Source organism: Anthonomus grandis, chromosome 14 (assembly GCF_022605725.1).
Source record: "Anthonomus grandis grandis chromosome 14, icAntGran1.3, whole genome shotgun sequence".
NCBI classification, from domain to species: Eukaryota; Metazoa; Arthropoda; class Insecta; order Coleoptera; family Curculionidae; genus Anthonomus; species Anthonomus grandis.
In genome coordinates, this window is record NC_065559.1 from 17,191,966 (window position 1) to 17,213,698 (window position 21,733).

Here is a 21,733-nt window from a genome sequence, read left to right on the forward strand (position 1 = left end):
CAACTATGACCAAATCTCCAATTTTCATCATCCTGATCGTTTTGGTAGACTTCGAAAAATATTCTAAGTTTTAAAATCGGGTATAATCTACATTGATTAATATGGTCACCGACATCCTTTTACGCTCAGCGTACACCTCTTCTTCATCACAGGGTGCATTTTCCGTTGGCCAATTTTCTTCTGACGCATTCAACCATGATGGTTCCTCCCACCATTTCAAGTCCAGAAGCTGCCTGGGAGAACATCCTCTGGATGGTAAATCCACAGGGTTTAGAATGCCAGGTAAATAGTGCCAATCTTCACTGGAAGTCAAACTTTGAATCCCGGCTACTCGATTCCATACGAACACCCCTCACTCCTCTCTTCTTTGGATCCAGGAGATAACAGTGGAAGAATCACTCCAGAAAAAACATCTATATTTCTTGTTTAAATTCTCGGCTACAGTGGTATAAAGTCTGCCCCAATTGTTGCAACTAACAACTCTCTATCTTTGAGTCAGATTTCTTCAAAGGAGCCTAGATTTTACAGCAAGTAGGAAAACAGACACATTTTCATACCTTATAATCAGTACAAATACTGCGCAGCCATCTTGGCAAGCATCCAAAATGTATGCAAACTAACTTTAACAACAGCATCGCTATCAATCATTATCCCGACTGAAATCTTGATGTCTAAAACACAAGGTAATGCTTTAACCAATAATTTAAATGATCTGACCACTCCTTCATCAACGGGTTGATCCCAGATAAGGTTTTCTTTCCATAAGCTTCGTAACATTATCTTAGGTATCAAAACAACCGGGCACAAAAATCCAATAGGGTCGAAAACTTGCTGAGTTAATGAGAGGATCACTCGCTTTGTAATTACCTTGTCTTGAAGATTCATACGACATACAAAATTTACATTAATAACAATAACGTCTTTCTGTGGCATCCAATTAAGACCAAGAACAAGACAGGGTATCTCATTTTCATCACAAGATTCACCGGAATGGGAACGCTTCCACCCTCTAAGGTCAAACTGACCTTTAGCCATGATCACTGAGGACTCTTTGATAAATTTAGTAGCGGTCTTGTCATCTGGCAAGCTTGTCACACAGTTGTCTATATAAAAAGTGCGTTTGAGGCGCTCTATGGTATCTTTAGAATAAGTAGCATTGGATTTGGAAAGCTCTAGAAGACATAAGTGATAGTCCAGAGTAGCAGCAAGAAGAAAAGAACTACTATTAAGACCAAAAACCACATGTTTGTGTTTAAAAACAACCTACTGAACTTGAGCGCCAAGCCACAAGAATTTAAGGTATTCTTGATCTCTTTCATGTACAGATATCTGTAATAAGGCTTTCCTAATCTCAGAAATTACTCCCAGAAGAAATAAGTTCAATTAAATTTGGCCTCTTTTTCAAGCAGTGATTCAGGGATGGCCCATTCTTATCCCGAGCCGAGGCGTCGAATACAGGTCTAATTTTGGTGGTGCTCTCAGTCTTTATCACAGGTCTGTGAGGTAGAAAATGGCCTCTTTCTCGCGGAGCATGATCTTTATCAGTTACTCTTTCTATATTGCCCTCATTCTGCTACTCTTCAAAAGCTTTAAAATATTCCTTAAAATTACCATCATTTTTCAATTTACGTACAGTGGCGGTTAACCTCTTTTCAGCTAAAATATAATTTGACGGTAATAGCGGGTGACCTTCATGCCAGGAGAGTCAAACTTTGTAGCGATAGTTCTCATCAATGTCAACGTTTTCCAGAAAAAACTCCTTCCCTGCTACTGCTATTTCCTCTTTACTCTGTCTATCAGTAGGCTCTTTTATTCCTATCAAGACATTCAACATTGTTACAGCACTATTATGGTGATTCATCTTATAAGCTGAAATCTTTCCCATTAGTCTCCATCCAATAGTAGTTTCTAATGCAAATAATCCGCATGCCAGCTCACGGCGTCCTCCTGTCAATAATCTCCCAGATACATCAGCTCCTAACAAAAGCTGAATAGGGCCCTCATCCCCATTATCTGAAATCTGAATATTTGGAGCTTGTAACTCACTGATCCAGGGTCCTTTAACATCGGAGATACATCTGCCCATATCTTTGGCTGATCAACTGCTTCAACAGTATGAAACCTAAATAAATGAAACCTACTAATGCTGATGGTGACGTCATAACAATAATGAACCTTTACGGTCTCGATACCTCCAAATAAACAATATATAATTCTTTCTTGACGTTTTGGTAACAAAACTAATTCCATTGCAGTGTGACCCTAAATGTAAGTTCTCTGTGAGCCTGTATCAATCAGTGGCCACTGCCCACTGCTGGCTTGTCTATGTCTTGCTGCTTTGGTTCAGCCATATTTACAGCCAAGTCTGGACACATCAACGCCACATGCAATTTACTTTACACAACGTATCCGACCTTTACAACGAGTCATATGGTGGCCTATCTTTAAACATCTGAAACAGGCTCTCTTCTTCGACAAGATATCTTTCTTCTGTAACATGGACATTTTCTGCGCCTTAAAACAGGCATTATTTTCATGTGATCCTTCACAAAAAACACACCTTAATGTTTCCCAGTTGATAAGACCTGCAGCTGTTGGGCCCTGTGGTGCCCTTTTTCCAAATATCCTACCCTTACTCATAGTTTTACTCTCATCAGTTTCATAACACTGGTATTTTTTTTTCACACCCTCAATGCCAAAACCTTCAGCTGCTAAATTAATACGTTGCTCATGTTCGGCTTCCTGCTTAAGAAAACTCATGATGTTTCTAAGCTTATCTTCAAAGATCCACTATTAAAAAAAGAACGCTGCCACATCCTCAACAATTCATTGAGTAACCATGACTCAATAAGTGGGAATAATATCGTAGCATATCTGTCAGAAGTAATATAATCCTGAACAAAGAAAGGTAAAATTCTCGTTTAGAACAGTTCTTCATAAAATATAACCTCAAAACCAACCATTTCACGAGTGCTTGCTTAAGATAACATAGGCGCAATCTCCGACGACTCGACTACGACTCTCGTGTCATACTGTCATACTAATACGGGCGGCAGCCGTCCCAAAATAGATTGATTATATCCCCGCTTCTTAAACAAACACTGGTTGACAAGGTTTCTCCCGTAAAAAGTTAAATATAAAATTATTGAATAACCAACCGGTGTCTCTGACAGAATCAATTCTGACACAACTGCGAATCAAAAGCAGACTATCCACTTATGACAACCAGCAGAATTTAGAATACTTGACAGATTGCCAGGAGATCAGAGGCAATTTCAATGACATATGAGCCATATAGATTTTCTTAGTTATTTATCCGTAAATACAAAATATTTTTGTACAAAATTCTGTAAGGATAATTACAAGTCCTTACAAAAACACTAGGGGGAGTAGTTATGACGGTATATATGACAAGAATATTCCTAATCAGCCGATAATAAAAAAGAAATATTCCTATTCAATTAGTAACGCAGCTCAACTAACATCAATATTTACTTAAATATTTGATAATAAGAATCATTACCATATTATTTATTACTATTTTTAATAATAATTACTTATTGTAAAACTCACCTTGGTAAAGTTTAAGGCGATCAAGTCCAAAGCGTATTTTTTCATATCGGTAGCCTGTATTCTATCAGCGGCCTCTAAGACTTCTAATACCGTTTCATGAGTAACGTTTCTTTCGAGATTTTGCTTGCAAAAGGTTTGCAATCGTATATTCGAGAAATTGAAAAAGGACGCCGACGCAAAAAGGTACAGCGAATCTTCGGGAGGCATCTTTGTATCTCCATAATAAATGTACCGAAGTAATGTCTCAAATGATTTCTTTGAGGGTGTTAGCTCTCCAATTTTTATCTAAAAATGATATATATCTGTTATTGTAGATATTTCTTAAATAAATATTTTGAATAATTTGTAAGTAATTAGGTTTTTTTTTAATGTAAATAAAAGTTATATCACACTTTAACTGAATAACCCCTAGAAGTTTGATCCCATAGTTCTGAAACGCCCTGACATCCGCATCTTTTATTATTTTATCACTTTCGTTTCACATTCGAATTTTGTTTTTTCTCTATAATTAATGTTTAAATTAATATTTACAGGTGTATAAGTAAATACTTAAAATATCTTAATGTGCTTTGTTAATATAGTTACGTTAAGTTCAGTTTAGTGGATTAGGTGGAATCTTAGAACATTGAATGCCTAGAATAAGCCTAGCTGCAAACCATAGGCAAGGTTGTTTGAGTTCACCATCTCTCAGACAATGATGTCAAATCGACTTTCCAATTTTTCATTCATTCAATATATAATTTTCTTAATCCACTACATATTTTTTTAATGTGTTGTATTTTGTAGCAGGTAAAAAGTGTACTCTTTAAAACTTTTGTTTATTTGCTGACTAATAATATATACTTTCAGAGTAATCAAAAAATTTTTCAGAATAAAAAGAAAGATTCCTGACCAAAAAGCTAATGAAAAAAAAGCAACTTGGCAACGTAGAATACCTCTAGGTTAATTATGCAAGTATCCGAAGTTTCCACTTTGTGTTGTTTTTCTAGATATTTTTTCATATCTGTGAAGCTAGCGCTCGATCGAAAAACAGCAACCAAATATCTAGAACGCAGTATATGTCGTTTGCCAGCAACCTATTTATAGTCCGCGCCCGCTGTTATTTAATCGATATAATGCCCGTAATCTGCGGAAATTCCCAAGAAATTTTAATAATTTTTTCTCCAGATATTAACAATCAATAACTAGATCGATTTATAGTGGTTATAAACCTCTACAAACTAGAGCTTTTTTGTAAAAATTACTTAAAAAGTCGAATGCTAACGAAATGAAAAAGGCTCCCAAAGGATTTGAATTAATCTTTTTTCTATAATAAATATCTAAACGCATTTGAGATGGTTGCAAACCTCTACAAACAAAAGTTTTTTGGTAAAACAATATTGAATTATTAGATGTTATAAAAAATAAGAGGTGTGTAACTCCTAACGGCTATAAGGAAAAGTTTTATCTGTTAGAATCAGCAGGTCTAGTCCGCGAGACTACTACATTAAACAAAATATACTTTTTAAAGGCGACACATATTTGCTTAATAACCACTATTGGTAGAAGGCCACTAACTAGAGATTAGAAATACAGAATCCTAAGCTAAGCAAAAAATATTACAGTAACGAAATGAAAACACGTTGAGCCCGACAAATACTATTTATATTATTTTGACCTTACACATTGAAATAACAACATCTTCCCTCAATATAAAAGGTCTTATAAACATAAACAAAGACTCTTATGTAAAACATATTTGATTTTTATCATTTTTTTATATTAAATATTTTTTTATTTTATATTTTAATATATGTATTCTCATTTAAAACAAAACTCTTTTAATGATTTATAATAATTCTATCTCAATTTAATTAATTCCATAATCAATTAATAACTTGATATATTTAAAATAACGTATATTGCTAAAGATCTCTAATATTCATTGAGTTAAGGGGACACCCAAAAATATTAATTGGGAGTCAGTCAGAAAGCAACGTTTGAGAGAAATGTGTGTAAGGTGGTGTGTTGGAAAAAGAGTTGTGTTTACTGGTTAAACCAGGCTGCTAAATTTAATAGTGGTGAATATGTGAGAAATAGTTGATCTTGAGTAGATATGTGGCCATTATGAGAAGTTTGTACAGATCTGTTTGCGCATCTTGAAGATGCCCGCACAAGTAGGTGTGAAAGCCTCTGTTCAATTAGGAACGAATGCGCAATTCCTCGAGTGCTGTCTGGTAAGACTGGGGGCCTTACCTGGGGCTCGATTGACACGAATAAACAGAAGGATATAGTAGAAATATCCTTTGTCTAATTCGTTGAGATGCTTACTGTTTAGCGGCAGTGGAGCGTCTGGGGAAGCCCTTACTATTTTAGGTGACAGTAGCTAGTCGTCAAATAAAGGAAGATAACATGTTTGACATATACATATATATTGAAATGTGACATTGTGTAAATTGATGTTGACTAAGATGATGCAAGGGAACGGAAGTTCCCCGGTGAGTATATTTATTATTGCCAAAAGTTGACAGAACAGTAAATATTGTTTTTTTTTAATTATTTTTATGTGATGTTCGAGTTTATGTCTAACAATATAAGAAGGATGACTGTTGAGTGAATTTGCATTGTAGAGACCCATTGGCTAAGAACAACTCTGACAGGTAATAAACCACATATAAAAGCGTATTTTACACTTAAACTTAACTTCGTTAAAAAAATATATTAAGTAAGATGGTTGCAAAAAAAAATTTCTTTTAAATTAAATTTAGTTTATTACAAATAAACATATGTTTCTTGCTGTCTAAGGATTTAGTCAACATATCGGCAACCATTTCTGAAGTAGGCATATAAAGAAGCTCAATATCTTTTGTTTGTATTTTTTCACGAATGAAATGATATTTGATATGTATATGTTAAGTGCGTTTATGAAAGGTTTGATTTTCTGATAATTTTATCGCACTTTGATTGTCGTTATAGATAACAATAGGCATATTTGTCTTCAAAAATTTACATGAATCATTAATGGCAAAAAATTCAAAGCATAATGACTTGATATACAATGATTCTTTAGATGCCTCACATATACTAATATATTCAGCTTCTGTCGAACCTAATGCAACTGTTTTTTGTTTCTGACATTCCCAAGACAGGCCCCCCAGCTAATGTAAAAATATAACCATAAAAAGATTTCCTATCAATATTATTTGCCCAGTCGGAATCTAGAAAACCAGTCAAAGAATTATTTGACTTTTTATAAACAATTCCCAGAGTTTTAGTCCCCTTTAAATATTTAAGAACCCTCTTAGCACCCAACCAATGTCTTTTGAATGATTATTGTTAAGGTGGCTAAGGAAAGAGACCGAAAAAGCAATATCTGGTCTTGTACATACGGCAAGATACATTATTGATCCTATTAACTGCTGATATGGGGCATCATAAAATACTGCGTCACTAAGAAAATTTTTACTTAACTCTAATGGAGTAGTAACAGTATTGCAGTTAGTCATTTCAAACCTATCTAATATTTTTTTGTATATAGTTTTCTTGATAAATTTTTAATTCACCTTTGGAACGATTTCTCTCTATTTTCATACCTAGCACATAAGAAATCGGTCCTAAGTCTTTGATATGGAAATTTTTATTTAATTCGTGTTTTAGAAGTTTAGCCTCTTCATGGTTATTATAGAAAAGAAAAAAATCATCAACGTAAAGTGCTACAACAACTAGGGAACTCTGCGTAACTTTGAAGAAAATACAAGGCTCAATATTTGATTGTTCATATTTTAAATTACAAAGTACTTTATGAGTTTTTTCATACAAAAGTCTATATGATTGCTTAAGGCCATAAATTCCTTTTTTTAATAAGCATACTTTATTTTCCAAACTTTTAACTTCAAATAGAGACATAAAAATTTCCTCATCAATGCCACCGTTTAGGAAAGCAGTTTCTACGTTTAAATGATCGGCTTCTAAATTTAATTCTACCGCCATAGCTAACAATAACCTCAGATTACTAAATCTAATGACAGGTGAAAATGTTTCAAGGTAATCAACACCATATTTCTGGGTGAAGCCCTTAGCTACTAGTCTAGCAAATTTCAAAATCAGAAAAATCAGTTATACAATCACCGTACCTTTCAGGCTGACGTCTTATTCTAGAAGCATATCTAGCTTCCTCAGGTTTTTCACAGATTATTGCTTGGGTTTCACTTTCACTCACTGACACGTCACTATTAATTTCATCTGCCGATTCTGTACGTTCTGACGATGTTTCAAAATCATCACTGCTGGTGTTGTCAGAATTAAGAGTATTACTCTTTATAATCTTGTCAAAAGTCTCTACAGGTGTTATGACTTTTAGAGTATCATACAAAGTGTGAGCATCAAACTATTACGATCCACTGTGACTGAGTCTTCTAAAAATACAACATCTCTGGCTATCTTTAAATTATGGTTACTTGGATCCAAAAGTCGATATCCAACACTATTTTCACAGTAACCCACAAAGATGTATTCCTTGCTTTTAGCATCCAATTTCCTTCGTTTCACGTCTGGTATGTGAACATAAGCCCGACAGCCAAATATCCTCAGATGGCTTATATCAACCTTTTTGCCAGTCCATTTTTCTTCTGGCGTAAATCCAGGTATTTTCTTTGTTGGAGAACGATTTAACAAATATACCGCTGTGTTGGCTGCTTCCGCCCACATTTCCTTTGGACTATTAAAATCAATCAGCAAAGAAAGAACTTTTTCAAGTATGGAGCGATTGCATCGTTCCGCTACTCCATTTTGTTTTTGTAATTTTTCGTTACAGTATTCACCGCCATTATCCGTTCTTAATACTTTAATTTTTCGTTCTTGATATTCCACCATACAGCAAAACTCCTTAAATTTTTCAGGAACCTCATCTTTTGTCCTTAGAAAATAACAAAATATTTTTCTGCTGTTATCATCTATTAAGGCAAATATATATTTTTTACCACCAAAAGATTTAACTATCATAGTTCCCATAAGATCTGAGTGAATAAGGTCCAATTTATATGACACAACCCCTTTGTCTTTTTTATAGGGAAACGGTTTTCTTGCTTGTTTACCTTTAAGACAACTTTCACAGTATTCCGGAACTAGCAGGTATTTCTTTTTCTGAATAAGAAATACCTGCTGCCAACCCATTTTATAGCAGTTTCATGCTATAATGGTTAAGATGGCCTAATCTTCTATGCATCACAGCATCTATGTATTTGAGATACTTGCCACGTTGACATAATCTGGAATTACATCCAGTTTATATATGCCATCAACATTTGTTGCCGTAGCCACCGGTTCTTCACTTTCCTGATCAACAATTTTGCACCCCTTGAGGTCATAAACACAGTATCCTTTTGAAACAATAGATTTGACAGATAAAACATTAACAGAAAGATCTGGAGCATACTTTACTTCTACAATGTACATTTCCCTGCCATCTACCCCAAGTTTTCCAACACTGTTGCCGTTTTCATGGACACAAAGCTTAGAGTAATTTGCAACTATAATTTCCTGTCCTGAGTGCAAATCAGTAATGTCCTTCAGCAAACTACGATTTCTTGTCATATAAGAGGACGCACCACTGTTAACATACCATGCCGATCCTTTCATATTAACACCCAGAGCAGCAGCAAATAAAACACTTTTTCCTCCCCGATTATCCCTATTTTTGCTAGGATTTGAGGATTTGTCATGGACTGAATCCTTTTTATTTTGAGCAGGACATTGATTTTTATAATGTCCCTTTTGTTTGCAGCTCCAGCATTATGGAGGTTTTTTGTATTTCCTGGCAGCTAAAGCATTATCACCGCTTAATTTGCAATTCTGCCACTTTTTGTCTTGAAGTAATTTTCTCTTGACAGAGTCCGATTTATATCAACACCCGAATTTTCAAGGGCCATAACCATCGGCTCATATTCTTCAGTGAGTCCCTGCAACATTATATATACAACTCCTAAAAATTCATCATCTAGAGGTTTACCAATAGATATAAGTTGTTGAGAAAGGGCCATAACTTCATTGACATACTCTTCCATCGTACTAAAGTTTTCAAATTTTTTTGAACACAAACTTCTTAGTAGTCTTAATCTTTTACGCAAGCCTTTATCTTCAAACGCTTTTTCAAGTGCACTCCATACATCTTTAGCATTTTCAGCTTGCATTACATGCGGAAACGTTGACTTGTAAAGGGAAAGAACTATTTTGGACAAAGCTTTCTCCTCACGTCGAATTTTTGTCGCACTATCAACATCTGCAGCCCATTGTCCGGTAATACAATCCCAAAGTCCGTCTAACTTTAATAACGCACTCATTTGAAACTTCCATACTGAATAACTTTCACGCCCTTTAAGTTTATCAGTCGACGAACCGATTATCATGCTTTCGTTACTCACCATTATATATTTTTTTACGATGACGACACGACTAAACAAACTCAAAACGTAAAAAAATAAAGTGTCTTTCGCTTCTGGGCCCATAACCTGTTAGAATCAGCAGGATTCAGAATGCAATGACAAGACAAAAAATAGTTTAATAAAGTTATTTATTTAAGAAAATATTAAATTAGAAAATATAATGATGATTATACAATGAGCTCCGCGAGACTACTACATTAAACAAAATATAATTTTTAAAGGCGACACATATTTGCTTAATAACCACTATTGGTAGAAGGCCACTAACCAGAGATTAAAAATACAGAATCCTAAGCTCAGCAAAAAATATTACAGTAACGAAATGAAAACACGTTGAGCCCGATAGATACTATTTATATTATTTTGACCTTACATATTGAAATAACAACATTATCCATATTCTTTGGCAGTTATAACCATTTATAGCATCTTATTCAATAATTTTAAATAAAAAAACTTTCGTTTGTAGAGGTTTGCAACCATCTCAGATCGATTTAGATATTTAATATATATGACAGAAAAAAGTTTAAATAAAATCCTTTTCCCTGGAAGTTAACCCTTTAATTAATTTCCTTAGTTTGTCGCGGTTTAAACCCACTATAAACCGATTTAGTTATCCATTGTTAATATCTAGACAAAAAATTATTAAAACTCTTTTGGAATTATATTGATTAAATAATGGGCGCCGACTATAAATACGCCGCTGGCAAACGACATAAGCTGCGTTCTCGATTTTGGTTGCTGGATATCGACCAGACATTTCGAGTTCGAATAAGCAATAAAAGCAATTATTTTCTTTTAAATTTTTTTTTAAAGAGTTTCAAGATATTAAAGACGATTCGTAAAAGTAAATTATACGTACATTTACCCTCTTGTCGGTATCGTTAGGCATCGATGACCTAAATCTGGCTTCAAAATAACCCGATCTAGCAACCAAAATAGCTTTATGGGCCGGGATAATATGGTCTTCCAATATAAGATCCACATCGCAAAATTCCTTGCCTGTGTTCATAAGGAAGTTTCTCATGTCATTTTCTAAAGAACTTATGGAGAGATCAAATGTGGTCTCATGAGCAGCCTAAAAAGAATCATTCAAAGTGCCAATATTTATATATTTTATATTTATGATACCTTGGGTGGAGGCAATTGCTTTCTTCTAATAATTTGAACCATCAACCTGCTATCTAGAGTTTCAAACTCGGGGCTCATGATAATATGATTAAAATTGGTCTCTTTTACTATAAATCGAAGACACTGCTCCTTAATGAACTCCAAATTTAATTTATCTGCATTTTTTAAAGCCTCAACAATATTATTCAGGCAGATTGTTGTATTTAAGAATTGCACGCACAGAAATTCTAATCTGGTCATCTCAAACTCTTCAGCCAGTTGATAAACGTCCATGATTCTAAAAATAAAGGCTTAGCAATAAAAAACGGTTTTATATATATCCTTTCTATTTAGATTATAGGATATAATTTCCCTCACACTTATCATAAGTAGATATAAATGAAAAGCGGCGGGGCAATTAACTATTTTTTTCAACAAGCATCAATTTTTGTGTACAGGCCCCGTCAGTTTCGGGCCTTTTTGTGAGAATGGATTCATGTGCCAACACCGGCAACGCCGCGCCGAGATGCACGCCTTACTTTTGAGGCTCACTTGTCCTCACCAAACGGCCGTATCTCTGTTAGAATAAATTAATTTTTGTGGTAGGCGTTTAAGCGAATTTTAACGTCAAAAATATCGCTCTATTTTTTAAATAGAGTTTTCAAAATTTAATAGTGCAACTTATAAATCATTGCTATTATTTTTTTATGTCAATAATAATGGAAAATTTTGTATCTTTGTGAAATAGGTAATACATAAATTAAATCAGTTGAACAGCTCAAAATGATATATTATACTGGGTGACAATAAAACTACTGACCTCCGAGTAAATCCAAATGATTTGTGATAGAAAAATTAAACTTGTGAGAATTAAAGAGTGGGATTTGACCGGAAGCGCTATTTTCCTTATTTTAAATTTAATACATTTGTTTTATGTTAATAACACCTATATTTTTACGACATAAAATTACTTTAGAATCCGATACCTACAATTATATACTGAAAGTTTTTGACATTTGTTTATTGTCTTTACCTAGATTAACAAAATAAGCCAACTTATTCACCTTACCTCACTTCTTAAGGTAAAAAAACATTTTTAGAAAAAAAAATATGTAAGATCTGAATATTTAATAAATGTTTTGATATTTTAAAAGCAGACTGGCAAAAGTTATACTTTATTTAAAAAATTGTTAATTTTTTAGTTTTAATTCAAATTCAAAAAATACTAATGGATATGAAAAATATAAAAAAAGCAAAATGGATATGACATAAAATATCTAGTAGTTTGTCCAGTTGCATCTGCATATTTTCTTGTCGCCCAATCCATTCTCTGATAACACGTGAGGTGACTTGTCATAAATTATTTTAAACCCATTGGACAGAAGACGTCAACGGACGGCAGCAACATATTTTCGAGAATGGTCCTGTACTGATCTCCTGTCAGATTGCCCTCTATTTGCCAAATTACTCAAGGACTATTCAAAGACATCCAATCACAAGCATCTGAGAATCGTCAACTTCGGAGTCTCTGACAAACATATTTAGGATCGTATCGGACGATAAACTTTTACTCAGCCCAAAATTGTCGATTGTCAAGTCTTTTCGTCCATAAAAATAATGTCGCAACATCGTTCGAGAATTTTCAGGTATAAAAAAAGGTCAGAAATATCGAATAATCTATTAAAAACTCACGTGTCGAATATATAGGGTGGCACATCAAAAACTTCCCGCAAGGCATTACAGGGAGGGAAAGAATTTTTCTTCAAAATCAAAACATTCATCAAGTTTGTGGGGGTTGGGGACAATTTTTTATGTCAAAAGTTTAACACAATCTTTAATTCATTAAAAGGGGGCGTCATCCCCAAATTTGTTCCCTGAAAATAGGGTCCGTATCTCATTAGAAAGGGTTTTAATTTCATATGCATCGCTGCTTAATTTTTGAAAACCGAAGTTTTAAAGAAAATGACGTCTAAAAACTAACGTTTTTAATATTTTGAAGCGTGTAACCTCAAAACGGTTCAAGTTAAAACAAAACGGCATTTACATTCCTTAAAATAATTATTAGGCTTATCCACTACTACTATGTATAATTCTTAGCTCAAGGACCACACTGTTAGCTAAGTTAACCATCAATTAAGGTGTGCGACTTAGGATAGGTCTTGATATTCTAAGGTAAAAATATAAAAGTCGTTTTGCTTTAACTTGAACCATTTTAAGGTCATAGGACTTCATGTTAGAAATTTAAATTTTTATACCTCGTTTTCTCGACACTTATAAAATTTAATTTTCCTATTTCAGGCCAAAATATTTATTAAGTAGGCGATGCTTGACAAGATGAATTATTATAAATGTCATTGTCACTGTTAGGGCTTCTGTTCTTGTCAGTTACCTTGATGAGTAGTTATGAAAAATCAAAAACAAACACTTAGTAATGTGATCTATTACCTTTTATTGCATTCTTATTGTTAGTTCTGTCGGTCATTGTTATTTATTATTACTTATTGCGTATCACGTGGAAGTCGAATATCTTGGCCCGCATGAAGTAAAGACTTTAATCCATTGGATTTTTGAATATGGGGATACACGAAATTAATGGTAAAAATTTTAACTGCTGCTGACTCATTTCGAAATGAGCAATTATTTCCTAAGATTCGACGATCTTTCAGTAAAAGAATTTTAAATGTATGGAGATCATATCGATCATTTACTGGACAATATTTGTATTATTCAGTCGTGTGTCAAGTGTCATAATTTGTAATTGTATTATTCAATCGCGTGTCAAGTGTAATAAAGCAATTTAAATAGTTTATGAATGCCGTTTTTATTGAGTGAATTGGAAACTTAAATGTGAATATCTCGAAAAGAGTTATTCGTAGTGAGATTTTTGGGGGAACCGGTTTTAAGCAAAACTGGTTACACAATACATATTTTAAATAATAAATTAAATTATGCCAAGCCTAAAACAGTTACGTAATTAAAAAAAAAATCAAAATGTTGCTGATGGCGCCCTCTAGGACATTATTTAAAAAAAAATAAATTTAAGATTTGCCATATAAAGACAAAACCCTTTTTCAAATTTTGTTATAAAAACGAACAATATTAAAAAAATTCTAAAAAAAATGTATTAAGTTTATCACCCTGTTTCTTGCTTGTATTTGACTTTTGGGCTAGGAAAATTTAACTTAACCTCACTTTTTTTTCAAAAGGAATCTGCTATTAAGATATTTACCATTATTTATGTGACACCCTGTATCGAGTTACTAAATGATATGCTCGTCAGGTTATTTTATAAACAAAAGTTCGTATGAACATGTTCGCAACGGCTTCATTCTTTTGCTACAAGGCGTTTAAGTTTAAATGAAAAAACTTTAGTCATTATTAGCATATGTACAGGGTGGTGCGATTTCGACTGTTTTAACAGAAAACTCGTATTAATTGAACAGATAGAAAAAAATTGAATTAGATGTCATGAGCTCAAATTTTGTAAAAAAAAATTTAAAGTTATCAAAGTTATGTCAAACTGTTTGGCCGCTAGGGAGCGTTTCTTAAATTTGGTCGATTTCGGTAATTAGCCATAACTTTTTTGCTAGTAAAAATAATTGACTTCTGAAAACACTTTAAGTACTTTTTAATGATAAATATTTTTATGTTATATATTTTTATACAGGGTGTTTCATAAAGTTGATATTCCAAAAAAAAATTTTTTTCTTATAGAACACATATTATTTTTTTATAAATTCTTAAAGCCCTTGAAATCCTCTTTTCAAAAATATGAGATATAACACCATATATCTCATTTTAGCTGTTCCCGATATTTTCGATATTACATTGTCATTTTTCCATTTTCCAAGTCTTTTAATTTTTATAGAAGTAGGCTATGGAAAAATTTACTTTACTTATATTATTAACTTAATATTTTTCGACATATTATAAAAAAAATTAAGTTATTAACAATAATTTCTAGGCATATTTACAGAGTTTAATAATAATGATAAACTAATATTACAAACTAGAACCATATTTTGTTCAAACTGAACACCTCCTTCTCGAGTACAGAATAAACACCTTTTTCTAACTGATTTACAAGCGTTTATAAGCTCAAGAGGTCTAATAGCACAAAAAGCTTGCCTAGTCGCTACTTGCAAGTCTTCCCGTGTTTCGATAGTTCTTCCTTTAAAAACTAAATCCTTCAATCTCCCCCATAAAAAAAAATCTAACGGCGTTAGGTCGCAAGACCTAGCAGGCCACAATATAGGTCCCCTCGTACCAATCCAATGATCCCGAAATTCATGATTTAAAAAATCAGTAATTAAATATCGTGGTAAAATATCGTAATTCGTGCGTTGTGCGAAGGACAACCATCTTGCTGATAATATGTGTTTCGAACTCTCGCTAATGGTAAATTTTCCAAAAATGGTGCAACATATATTTGTAAAATATTTACATAATCTTGGGCAGTCAAAATTTCATTAAAAAAATGAGGACCCAAAAATCTACCTCGAAAAATTGCAACCCAAATATTGAAGCCCAGCCGTCCCTGTCTATTCGCACGTACTACAACATGTGGGTTTTCTGTAGTCCAGTAATAGGAATTATACCTGAAGTGTCTATTCGGCTTTCATCTGTCCAAATAATGTTATTATAGAAGTTCTCGTCCAATCTGCACTTATTGACATACCAATCACAAAATGCAATTCTTCTCCGAAAGTCACCATCCTGAAGGTAATAAACTTTCCTAACCCTGTAGGGTTTAAATCTGTGCTTTTTAAGCGTTTTTAAAACTCTGGTTTTCTCAACACCTATTTCCTCTGCTACTGCTCGATGAGGCTTGTTAGGATGATCTAAAACCTCACCTATTTTATTAAGTTCCTGAATTTCAGCTTCAACATCAACAGCATAAGTTTTGGGCCTTGGCTTTTTAAAACTTCCGTGCTTCACAAGATTTAATTTTAACACTGGAAATATTCTTTTATCTGGTTGACGACGTTCAGGAAAGGTATTTAAATATAATTCACTGGCTGCCTCGGAATTTTCATTAGACAGAAAATAGCACTTTAACATGTCAACTTTTTCGTAATTTTCATAATTTTTTTTAAAATGTCTTTATAGTGCTCTAAATATTTGAGCAGTATATAGCTCTTAATACAGCAAATGCAAATATGTTACTGACAGGAGAAATAAACAATTTTCTATCTGGCTGTCACATATGACATGTTCCGTTTTTTACCAAAGCCTACTTCTATAAAACTTAAAAGACTTGGAAAATGGAAAAGTGACAATGTAATATCGGAAACAGCTAAAATGAGATATATGGTGTTATATATTTTTGAAAAGAGGATCTCAAGGGCTTTAAGAATTTATAAAAAAATAATATGTGTTCCATAAGAAAAAATTTTTTTTTTGGAATATCAACTTTATGAAACATCCTGTATAAAAATATAATAAAATAAAAATATTTACGATTAAAAATTACTTTGAGAAAGTGTTTTCAGGAGTCGATTATCTTTAATAGCAAAAAAGTTATGGCTAATTACCGAAATCGACCAAATTCAAGAAACGCCCCCTAGCGGCCAAACAGTTTGACATAGTAAAATTTTGATAACCTTAATTTTTTTTTACAAAATTTGAGCTCATGACATATAAGTCAATTTTTTTCTATCTGTTCGGAAAATACGAGTTTTCTGTTAAAACAGTCGAAATCGCACCACCCTGTACATAATCCTAATTCTCACTTAATTAGATTCATTTTAAGTGGCGTCTCAGAGGGATACTTAATATTTGTGATAAAAACCATTGGACGGTGCTGATTTTCGCTAAGTAAAAAGTTTATCAAATCAAATACGAGTAGTTATAATTTTTTTAATAGGATTGAAGGAGAATATTTTTCCTACAAACTGATTAAAAAAACATCAAGCGAATAAGAGGTTTTGCAATCAAAATAGAAAAATCTAAATGCAAATTTGGCATAATGTCAGTTTTTTTTATTATTAAAAAAAATATTCAAAATAGTTTCGATTTTTTTTTGGATAGGGTTAAAAGAGCCTAATTTTTCTAAAAACAAAACTTTAATTCCATTCTACTATACTATTACCGCTCCCTATAAGAATCTACTTCTTAAAATAATATCCATAACAAGAAAAGAAACTGTTGTCTGGTGGGGTGGGAATATGCGTTTCAAACAGAGTTTCGAGCACGCGGCGTTGCCGTATTGTACGCTAGGTACTTGTATCTCAGATCTTCGTGAAACTTTTCACTGTCGGGAGTTGTACATACGAGCCTTTAATTCCAAAAGCTGATAATAACCTAAATACTTCCAAAAAGTTTTTTATGCCACTTTCAATTTACGTTTAACCTTAAAATGAGATAATTTAACAAAAAATATTACTGAAATAAGCCGATTTTAACCAAACCTGCCAAACTACGGAATTACCGATATTTGACTGGTATAATTTAATAATAAGAATATGGGTGTGTATTACTATTCCATAGTAACATAACGTCTTCTTGATAACTGAATATTTATGAATAGTGTTGAATTACCACATAATTAAGATAACTGTAAATTTTCAAAATCAAAAATCAAAAACTATAAGCATACCTTATGAGAATAGTTTTTTCTTGATCAGGGCCACCCTTAGTCACATACTTCGAGGGATCAATGCGATCAGTATAAATATAGTCTAGTACCATTTTAAAAGCATCGCTGTTAGCATGAGGTAGAAAAACTTCCATATAGTGACTTACATTAACATGATTAACTAAAAATAAAATAGTAAAAATTAAACTTAAAATAATACAATACTTATTTTAAAAGATAATTTTTAATTAAAAGTTACAAAAAAATATCAAATTCAAAGACACATCTATTTTACACAGAACGAATATTATGTTAATTATTTTTATCATTATTTCTACAATACATAATACCTCCTACATAAGACTTTACATCCTTAAAGAGCAACAAGTCCACACCATATAGCAAGATTAGAACAAGCGAACTGGTTAGTTCAGAAAATATAGTTCGATCGTTTATTTTGTAGACTGGAAGCACATTTCCGTTATGCAAAACAAAAAAAAATACGTATACTTTATAGTATACGAGTACATTCAGAGGCGGATCCACAGGAAAATGTTGGTGGGGGAACTAGAAAAATAATGCATTTCTTGTCTCAACTGATTAACGCAAGAAAGCCTATCATGAGCAGACCTGAGGGCGCCCGGCAAATGAGGGCAACAGCTCAGCAAATCCAAGAAGACTAATCTGTATACTAAACGTGCGTACCCAAAAATGAACGATAGCTATTTTTAAAAAGTAGCCACATCAGCGCTGTTGATCAGAAGTGTACCTCACTCTGATTGGCTCGATCCAATTTTTGACAGTTAATAGTGCTATTGTTTGCAAATCTGTAATATTAATTACGAGGTTAGAATACTGCTATGAAACAGCACCGAAATGCCTACTTTGCGAACCCAGTGGTTAAATTTGCGTACATGTCACTTCATTTGGAAAGCGCGGAAAGGAGTCTTCCTTACCTCCACTCTCATTGAACAAACCCTATACAACCACACACGATACAACCCTTTCAACGTACTTTAGGGACAGCTTAGATACACCGCTTTCGTGTAAGCACATTCTCAGCCATCACATTATGCATTCTCGTACGAATGTATGAAGTTTGGAGCCCCTTTTTAAAAAATTTTTACAAAATGCTCGGGCTCGTCGATTATTGATTTTAGGAGAACAAGTTTTTTTAATACTTTCAATCCCTTAACATCAACCCTTTGGCGAGGGTTGTAACCACCCTCAAAATCTTAAATAGGACTTGACCCCCACGGTCAAGTGATTCTTCTAACTTGAGTTTTCGCAGTATGACAGCTTGTCAAAGATTTTGAAATAATACCATTGTTTAATACTTTTAGCGCTAGTTCTTGATTTACAAAATAAATTTTGTTTTTTGTTAAATTTTTAACCCCTTAGCGGGGGCGACATTCACCCTTATTTTTTAAAAGGGTCGGGGTATGTTGTGATACATCTTTTGAAAGGGTATTCAATTTTCTTTACAATAACGCTTTGATTTTTTAAATTTGAGTTGCGGGTTCCAGGGAAATCTAATTTAATTTTATTCATTAGTACTTACGCATTATCTCATAAAATATCAAAAATAACCGCCGTTTACCTCCATACAATAGTACACTAACTGTTCAAAGTGTTCCCGGACATTGTGAAGAATATTGGGTGTTATTTGTTGGCATTCATGAATGATGCGGTTCCGTAAATCTGATAACGATTCAGGTTGGGTGCCATACATTTTCGATTTCATATGCCCCACAAAAAAAATCAAGAGGAGATAAATCGGGTGAGGCAATAAATCTCGCGGGCCATTCGATAGCATCCCTTCTCTCCATCCATTTACCAGGAAACGTTTCATCCAGAAACTGTTGTACTGGTAATAAATGCATAATGGGAAGGAGCCCCGTCTTGCTGAAATCTCGCATTTTCTTCATGGTAGCGTTGGTCGTTTTTCATAATTTCAATCAATGCTGGGTTAACGGTCTTCTCCAAAAGGTTAAAGTACATATCTCCATTTAAATTTCCTGGCAAGAAAAATTGTCTAATTATGTGATCACCAAAAATACCAACCCAAACGTTTAATTTTTAAGGGTGTTGAGTGTGAACCTCATGGTAGATCCTTGGATTCGAATTGTAACAGACCGACAATTATGACGATTGACAGTGCCATTGAGAAAAAATAAACATTGGTCTGAGAACCAAACATTTAAAAGAAAGTTGGGATTATTTGAAATTAGTTCGGATATTATTTCACAAAACTGTAAACGGCGGTCGTTATATTGTAAAAAAATGTTTCATTAAAAAATTTGTTTTTTTAATCTCAAATAGTAATATAACGTATAAAAAAATATGACGTGTTGTTTGAAAAAAAAAATAGACATGCGTGTCATTACAAAGCTCCCTGTTATTGAATAAATCAAAGCCATCTGTGATATTTTTATTGACTTAGTTATGACTAATTATTAAATGCGTTCATTTTTGTGATTTAGTTTTCTTCTACCAATGCGTTTATTTATAAACCGATTTAAAAGATAATCAGATAAAATTATTGGGAAAAACTGCATTTTAAAAGTGATTTTTTCCCAATAACGTGCTATAAATAAATAAATAAAATAAATGCCAAAAATACTGGTTCGGAAATTTTAAATAGGCGTGTAAAATTCATTATATATAGTGTAGTAAGTATTAAAATACAATGAATAATATTTATCCGTGATTACTTGATTAAAAATTACATTCTTCAACGCATTCATGGTAGGGTGCCATTTAAAATTTAAAAAGTTAATTTGTTCTATGATTATAAGACAGAAAGTAGCAAATCCGGTATCATTATTCTTAGAATATTATTTTCTATCAAAATACGTAATAATATACTAAGTGTCCTATTTAAAATAAACAAGTTAGTGTCACTTTCTAATAAACCAGAAATGACGTAAAACAACTGAATATGTCAAAATATGCTTTTATAACTATTCTATCGATATACCAAATTTAGTGTTTTTATCTTAAAAAATAAAAAAGTTATTAAGTGTTCCCTTTTTCCTGCGTCACCCGGTAAATGATATTTTTGTTTATTTTAAGCCTAACTTGCTTTTACTACTTACTTTTATTATTATCTCTAAACAATTTAGCTATCCTTTCTTCCATAGCTACCTTAGCCTCTCTCACTTTCTCTCTCAAATAAGCTGATCTAGCTGCCACCATTGGAACGTGGGCAAATATCATTTCTTCATTTTCCCCCACACAAAACCGAATGTCATAATATCGATGACATTCAGTTTTCGTTAATAAATTGCCATAGTCCTCGTGCAGAGTGCATTTTGGATAGCTTGCAAATTGAAATCTACAAATAAGTAATATAATTACATATAGTGTGAGTCTATAACTTGGAATAAATTCAGTAGTTCATATTTATACTAGTAATCTCACCAGTTGTTTAAAATATTGCAGTGCTCATTTATATGCTGATGACACGCAATTCTACTTTTCTTTTTTTCCTGAAAGTAAAGAAATAGCTGCCAAGAAAATAAACGATGATCTAAAAGCCTTAATAGATTTTTCAGAAAAACACAATCTGCAAATAAACTCATCTAAATCTACCTTCTTGATTTTCGGCAAAAATCGCGAAGTATTGCATCAGAGTATGGCTTTGGAGGCTTCCTCAAACAAGCTTTTGCATTCTACTTGTTCCCGCAATTTGGGACTTCACATTGACACCAATATGAGGTATAAACAGCATATAAGTAAGTGCATTCAATCTGCTTATTGTAATTTAAAACAACTGTTTCCGCATAGACACCTGCTTTCAATATCTCAAAAAATTACCTTATGGGACGCTCTGGTTTTGAGTCATTTTAATTTTGCCGACGTCGTATATGGTCCATGCTTAGACTCTATCGACAAAGGTCGAATTCAGCGAGTGCAAAAGTCATGCTTGCGATTAATTTACGGCATTCGTCGTGGAGATCCTGTAAGTTACATGCTACGACAAACCAAATGGGTTTCTATGGAGGATCGTAGAAATTTGCATGCTGCTACCGTATTTCACCAAGTAATAACT

The 21,733-nt window shown here is 33.1% G+C and overlaps 1 protein-coding gene across 1 annotated transcript in view; it reads right to left on the bottom strand.

Annotated features, from left to right (window-relative positions):
* LOC126744388 (leucine-zipper-like transcriptional regulator 1) overlaps positions 1-21,733 on the bottom strand; it is a 126,619-nt gene that overhangs the window by 7,115 nt on the left and 97,771 nt on the right. Inside the window, exons 8-12 of the mRNA XM_050451771.1 lie at positions 20,778-21,016; positions 17,701-17,860; positions 11,124-11,400; positions 10,855-11,070; positions 3,574-3,858 (exon numbers count right to left, since the gene is read on the bottom strand). Coding sequence (XP_050307728.1) covers positions 3,574-3,858; positions 10,855-11,070; positions 11,124-11,400; positions 17,701-17,860; positions 20,778-21,016 — 1,177 coding nt within the window. The remainder of the gene's footprint in view (positions 1-3,573; positions 3,859-10,854; positions 11,071-11,123; positions 11,401-17,700; positions 17,861-20,777; positions 21,017-21,733) is intronic.